Raw genomic sequence first — 7,521 nt, 5'->3', positions numbered from 1 at the left:
AATAATGTAGCAAGAATACCATTAATCAAAAGCTGAAATGAGTGAAGATGAATAATTTGCAAACTTGCACACTGGATTGGAATTTTCCTACTTATGAATGAAATCTTGTGGCTCCTAAGGGTCCAAGTGACAAATTTTTTATAGATTTGGAATCTTGCAGCCTAATTGTGCACTTCTATTTAACAATTAAATAGGAGCTAATACATCTAGCAGGAATCTTGCAGCTCCAAAAATAGTTGGAAAGCTCTGGTTTTAGCTCAAAAGGTAGATATTTTCCATGCCTGCATATGACTGAAAAATTAACTAAATAACTATGTTGAAATTATGCTGTGATAAATTTGGCAGTAGAATGAATATACACATGCAATGAAAAAAAAATAACTACAGTACGGTACTTCTACTTTAGTGATGATCCAGTTGAGGTTCTCTGGCTCTAGTCTCTAAAATTTGGCATCTTTGTGCGTTACTTATCCGTTGAAACTTCTTCCACTTCAAAAATAAATTCTGTAGCTTCAGAATTTTGTCCTGGCATCTTTAACCTAGACATTTAGGACCAGTTCATAAGTTATGATTGATTGGATTTTCTTTTTTAAGATGGATAGATGTTTCTATTTGGCATTACTTGATCAATTCTAAGATATTTTTCATCGTGCTTTATTGTAATTAGAAATTGGCAATAATTATAATTAGTGTGATCATGATAAACTTATTTTTATTTGCAGAATATCTGGGAAGTGGACAGCAACTGCTCCCTTGATGAAGAACTTACTAAGGAGCTTGAGGAGCTGGAGAAACAAGAGGAGCTACAGACACAGCAACCTCACAACTACAGTAATGGTTCTGATAATAATTGGGATCAACAGGTAAGCAGTTATGACTCGTAGTGGTTCTATCAATGACAAAATATTACCATGACAAGATGACAAGATGTATCAATTATTTGTTAGCAACTATTGGCTAAATTACACTAGTGTGGCAAACTGATGATGCTCTATTCTTCAAATAATTTTTAAAATCAAATTCATAGATCTTCATTACATGAATTATTATTTGATTTGTATTCATGCTAATAGCTTATTGATTCTTCACAGGTAGCAGATGTCGTAGCAGAAGATGTAAGCAAAGAGTGTGACGGAATTGTATTTAAGAGCACTGGGATCAGTAATGTTGCTCATTCTCATCTCTTTTCAGATGTATTCAAGGTAATTCTTCTTGAGCTTCACTATCATTGTTTAGTCTGACAATGAAGCTAGATATTTTGTTTGATATGAAAATCTAAATTAATTTAACTTGAAATTAATAACTATAACCTTATTTTGAAATATATGTTGAAGCTAATACATAATTATTGTATTCATTCCCTTAGATTATTGATGAAATTCTGAATGAAATGTCCACTAATGCATTAAACCAGTCACCTCTATTGGAACCTGTGGTCCTTAGACCAAATTTGACTTTTTAATGTTATTTGTTGATACCATCAACTCTTCTTTGTTGTGTGTTGGTTATTGAATGCCTGTAATTTTTTTCCAAAAGCGCAAGAAACAACGGAAGATGCTGGGTCTTTCAGGTATGTTTTTATCTGGTGCACTTTTTATTGACTAAAATTATTAATTTTTTTCATTGGCTCCAAGATTATTTTCTTCTTGACAACAATTTTCACTTAATCTGATTTAGAATTCTTGGAAAAATCATTAGTTTTTTCTGCAGTAGGTAATAAGAATTGTGAGAGTTATAAGCTACCTAGTGAACTTCAAGATCTTCAAGCAACTGTAACAGAACTTGATACTTAAACATTATTATGTATTTTGACTCAAATTGTAGGCCGTGGCATCAAGCAGTAGTAGGAACTAAGCCAACATCACAATATTTGTATTTGAAGTTTCAGGTGTTGCTGCTGACATTGCTCGGCGTGAAAAGAGACGACTTCAATATTATAAGATGAAAAATGACCCTCACTTTGTAGCGCGACGAACTGAATACAGGAAAAAATACCGCATGAGGAGAAAGCTGCTTACTAAAACATATGGCCATCCTACATTTAAAGCTGCTGCTGCTGCCGCCGCCACTTCTTCTCCTGTCTGGCATGCTGATAGCAGCAGCGAAAGTTCACTTGGCGTAAACTCGGCTCAAGTCTCTGACCCACAAACCTTTACAAGCATGTCAAACTCCCTGCACTTTCTTAACCCTAATGCTGGATCATTGGGGGAGGAAACATTCCTAGCTCAACTTCCTATTTCTGGTGTGAATGGACTGAGCCATGAAGGTAGCAGTACTCCAGCAGTGCCTCGAGACGCCCCTGACACTTGTCAAGACCACTTAGAGCATTCCGAAGGGAAGATGGTGAGTTGAAAGTAGATCAAATTTCATTTGGCAATAACTGATTATTTTTTTCTCTGATCCTTATTAAAATGATAGTTATTCAAATAAGAAACATAACATTAAAGTTGTATGATAGAAATTTTTTTTTTTTTAATCAGCCAATATCTACCATATCATCTGGCAATTTAAAATTCTGCAATACAAATCTTTTCAGGTTGGGTCTCATACTTTGAACAGCAGCCATATCCGTGAGTAGTGTAACTAAGAGCTAATTTTTCATGGCATTTTTATGAGTAAATTTCAAAATTTTATTTCTTCAAAATCTTTCTAAAAAAATTCTTGGTTTCAAAAATTTTTAATACTTTGCTTCGAATTTTTGTTTGAAATTAAGAGCATGCAAAATATACCTTCAGCTGGTGACCAGGGCATTTGAAATTTTATGTCGCCAAATAAAACTGGAAAATTTTTGATGAGCATGCGCCGATCCCAGTTTTACTATAATGAAAAAATAGGCTTAAATTCATGGTTAGCCAGACAACGTAGTTTTGACTCAGTCTAACACTGACAAATAATTTTGTGCAGAAGATGTCAAATGATCACAAATAGTTGCTGATATGCAGGCACTGAATTAACTATCAAGGTTAAATTTATGATTGTTATTAGAATTACTACACTGTACTTTCTGAGAGTTCAGAGTAGTCATTACCATGCACGACCGAGACAAGTGTGATGATACTTCTGCCTTCCAAACGGAACTTGAAGCAAATAAAATTTTTATGTGATGTTAAGGCGGCGCATCTTCGTGACTCTGAACCAAGAAGTCCTAAACTTCTAAGGTCATAAGGTTAAGCACGGAATTTGTTTCAGGTACAACAAAATCTCGACCTATGAATCTCCTTCGCCATCTCTATCGCCCTGCTCCACCGAAGGCCGTTAACGTCGATTCACCATGTACTGGGAACAACCTCAGGGGATTCAATTTCCCCATAAAAAGAAAGTCCGATACAGTTAGTATTGATAAATATCTAAAGTCGCAACGGATGTGCAAGCGGACGACCAGCAAACTCATATATTACCAGAGTGTCATCAGGAGAGATCGCGCTATAATTGCTTACTTGAAAGAAGAACTTGAGAGACTGGGCCAAAACTCGGACGTGTCCATGTTCAAGCTTCCTGATTATCGACTCAAGCGCCTCGACAATCCTGCTGAAGACGTCATTATCGACGTCGACTCTGCGGAAGACAAGACATACCGACGCTATGTAGAGGAGGTCTTGAATAATCCTAATTTAAATGAAAGTCTCTTGAGTGGCAAACTTAAGTCCGAGAGCTGCACTGCTCGTCTTGATGACGGCAATAAATCACCACTAGACACATTAAGCCAGACTGCTAACTGCTCTTCCCACTCAACACTGCAGATTGAGAACGATTCATGCGGAGCGACACCTGTACTTGTGAATGGGGAAAGAATAAAGAACCCATCTTCTGTCGAAAATAAGATGATTTCTGCAATTTCAACCTGCCCGCAAACAACGCATATGATAGCTAAATCCTTACCAAAGAAAGCTCAGAAAAAATCTGTACATTTAGCAATCGTCAAGTTGAAGAAGGCTACTGTTTCTAATTCTGCCTGTTCGTCAGATACTGTGACTTACGAAGTCACAAAAAAACGGCAGGTTGCCGTCAAATCCACTAGAGGAAACGTACCAAGGATCAAACCTCGATCGAAGATAAAGATTGACGCGCCAATAACAACTCCGACTTCCTATAATACGAATCCCATTCAGAGTTTTTCTTATGATGATCTTGAATCGCTTAGACTAAGTGCTATTCGTGAAGGTCAAGCATTTGCGCGATTGCGTGCTAAAATGAATCTCAGTTCTGACCCATTGCCTGAAATACACTCCACGAATCCTCTGGTAAACTCAAAGACTTCTCACCAACCTGTGAACGAGGGTTCAACAAAGAGAAAAGCGTCAACTTCACCCTCTGAAAAGAAGAAGCAGAATCTGAAGAAAATCCCCTTAGAATTAAGAGATGAGGATTATGTGCCGGAGGTGTCAGTACGGCTCTCCAGTCCTGTGGTATCAAATGAGGATGTGCAGGTACGAGACAACGACATCTATGATATTTTCTTAAAATGTAGAGCTGAAAGTTTATCTGAAACCCTTGGCGTCTGTGATATCAAATTCGTGCCTCCGAATCTCCGTGAGAAAGTCTTGAAATTTGTGGAAGACTCGACGTATCTGGAGCGAACTTTGTACAACTGCAGCAACACCGAAGAGGGTGCCAGCGCCGATGCGGAGTTGGGTGACGGCAAAGAAGCCACGCAACTCGGTCTCTATCGCGATCAATTTATTGGGCTCCTCCATCAGAGGTTCCTTGCGACCCACGCGGTTGATTGCAACTTGGAGATGTTTGCTAAGTGTTTGCCGCACTCAATGGTCAGGAAATCAGCCATTGCTCGAGGGTTTTCTAGCTGCTTGACCTGTGGCTCAGCTGAAATATTGTTCGAAAACTTAGTAGAACATAACGTGATACATTTCAAGGGTGACTTCGAGACGACACTAGTAGACAAAAAACTGCGTGCTAGTCTCATGGCCAGTCTGGACAGAGTTTCGGACCCAGACCGCCAGGTGTCGTGTTTGACGTGGATGAAAAGCATGAAGGGAAATTTCGCTCGTTCCTTGAAAAGTGTCCAGGAGACGGCAGGGGACTTGATTAGTTCCTTTAAAGATGCCCTCGCACGTCTTGATGAGCACCTGGACGGCGTGAACATCAAGTACTGCGTGATGCGAGCCGCGCTTGCCAGGTGCCAGCTGAAGCTCGACGAAGCTATGGTTCACGTGACGTGGTGCGAGAACCCTAAAGTTTACAGCCGCAGCCCTGGCAACCACATCACAGTAGACCAGAATATTTCCATTCTCAGCGGCTACGTGTGGACAGCCGAAAAAGAGTACTCGTTCACGAGCCTGTCGGATCAGCGAGATCACAGCACTTCGGTTCTTTGGTCTCACCTTCAAGAAGCTTTGAGCGATGTTGTCCTCATGGGCTACACTAAACTTTTCGTGGTGAGTGACCCTCCCATCAATCAATTCAGGAATAAAGTAAACTTTTACTACATGAACGAATTTGCAGTGAAAAATAATGCACAGATTCGGTGGTTGTTCTCAGCTAGTTACCACACTTACCTGACGGCTGACGTCACTGGGCTGTACGTCAAGGAGCTTATCGAGAAGACCACTCACTCCAACGTCAAAAAGTTTGGCCACAACTATCATCAGTCAGCCGCCGAGATAATATCTATGCTGCGACCCCTCACAGACACGCGCTTTTATTTAGCTACTAAAGAAGATATAGACGCGAATGTTTCTTCTCTACCATACCTGCAGAGTATCAAAGGAACTCAAACATTTGCTGAAGTCCTCATCGCACCTGGCAAGTTCTACGTCAAGTTGAACTCTGCTGATGAACATTGGACGAAGGTGCTGGTTGTCTTCTAAGAAAAATATTTGTAGTTCAGACCTTATGGTATTGACAGCTATTTTCCCTCGATGTTGGAGTTTACAACATCGGCTAATGTTTTCAGTCGAACTTCCAGAAAAATCTGTGAATACTCAGTTTGCTGTTGCCATTCTTTTAATCGCTTCTTCCATTATGCGTTTATTTACCAGTGATCTTCGCGCTTCTTGTTAAATTATTCTTTTATTCTCTTTTCTACTCTCTTCTAATCGTTGTAGTGTCCGATCTCAAAAGCGTGATAACGAGGCTCGGCGAACACTAGCCCAGTCTTCGAGCAAACGCTCGAAGCAGCGTTTTTCAGCGCGATGACTATTAACTAACAGGTAAATAATTCTCCTAAGTTTATATTAAGTAAATCAAATTTGATCTGTTGACTGTAGTAAGCCCAACAACCTGACACTTTTCACAGGTTGACAAGATGGTAGTCTTAGTTTTATAGTGAGATCTAAATAAGCATAATCTAAGAGCGTACGATGAACCGAGCCTCAGCAGCTCTCAAATCTAAGCAGTGACGTTCACAATTCTGTCTCGCTGAGGCCTGGATTTCAGGGACTAACGTCATACTCGATAATTATTATCATTGTGGTCAACTGGACGAGATTATTTTAATTATTATCCACATGATTATCATTTCTGTACAAAAAGGTAGAATATTTATTGTGGCGTCTGAAATTAGGATTATGAATGAACTTCAAACGTTTTACGTCAGAGTTAAGTATTGCTGGCAGTTTAAAACATTTTGCTATATACGATTGTATTTCAAATTTTTGTCAGTGCGCAGCTTGTCATGTTCAATATTCTGCTCGTTCCTCGTCTTGCGTTATTATGTGACAAGGCCTGTTCTAGGTAACCCTATTCCCTATTACATGTCAATAATACTGTGAAAATTAATCGAACTTTTTATTATCAATAAATAATATTAAAAACTATTTGACAATAGAGTGTAATTACATTTTCAGGCGCTATCTACAATTGCAATTTACAGATAGAAGAATTGTACTCGCCGGTGGACAGTCAACGAAATCTACTCGTGTACATATTTACATTTTGTACAGCCCAAGACCAAAGTTACAGCGCATACCATAAGTAAAAGAACGAGAAGCACCAACAGTGGAGACCGTTGATACCAGCGCAGCGATCATTAGGTATATTTGCGTCAAACTCATAAGAACAAGCCGCTCTCCACAGACCACGAAGAATCCTTAATTCAAGGGGAAAATTAACGGATTAGGAATAATAGGGACGTGAAACGCTTCAATGTCTCCGGCGCATGAAGATTCCATAATTTTAATATCAAATTATTTAATTTTTGTCCCAAGCTGAAATTATTTTAAAAAATAATTATTACAGGAAGATAGCAGGAAATTAGAATTTACAATCACGAGGCAGGCTTAAATCGGAAAACGACTCAACTCGAAGCGTCGACAACCACCATTCACACCTGTAAAAATAATCTCTGAATTAAAAGCTGTACACGAACCCTACAACATGAAGCTGCTTCTCGTGTTAGGCTTGTGTAATTCGCATGGCTACAATGGACGTACTTTAAACGTTACACAATATTGCACACTATATACTAGTGTTTATATCCTAGAAGATTAAACGGGTTCCCATAAAAACTCGCATTAAGGGCAACAGAATTGTCAACGAAAGAAAAAGACCAATTGATGAAAAACA

The 7,521-nt window shown here is 39.0% G+C and overlaps 1 protein-coding gene across 2 annotated transcripts; it reads left to right on the top strand.

The window, feature by feature from the left end:
• Positions 1–586: 586 nt before the first annotated feature.
• LOC108683002 lies at positions 587–6,735 on the top strand. 2 transcript variants are annotated; one of them, XM_018172275.2, is made up of 6 exons: positions 587–863; positions 1,092–1,202; positions 1,537–1,570; positions 1,889–2,343; positions 2,537–2,570; positions 3,190–6,735. In XM_018172275.2, the coding sequence occupies exons 3-6, from the start codon at positions 1,555–1,557 to the stop codon at positions 5,823–5,825; spliced, it is 3,141 nt and encodes a 1,046-aa protein (XP_018027764.1). In that variant the 5' UTR covers positions 587–863; positions 1,092–1,202; positions 1,537–1,554; the 3' UTR covers positions 5,826–6,735. The 2 variants fall into 2 exon arrangements, with proteins under 2 accessions (XP_018027764.1, XP_047739218.1); XM_047883262.1 differs by having other exon boundaries at positions 1,883–2,343.
• Positions 6,736–7,521: the final 786 nt, after the last annotated feature.

Source organism: Hyalella azteca, unplaced genomic scaffold (assembly GCF_000764305.2).
Source record: "Hyalella azteca isolate HAZT.00-mixed unplaced genomic scaffold, Hazt_2.0.2 contig12403, whole genome shotgun sequence".
Taxonomy (NCBI): Eukaryota; Metazoa; Arthropoda; class Malacostraca; order Amphipoda; family Hyalellidae; genus Hyalella; species Hyalella azteca.
Note: the sequence above shows the minus strand (reverse complement) of the source record. Positions and strands in the feature narration are given on the sequence as shown.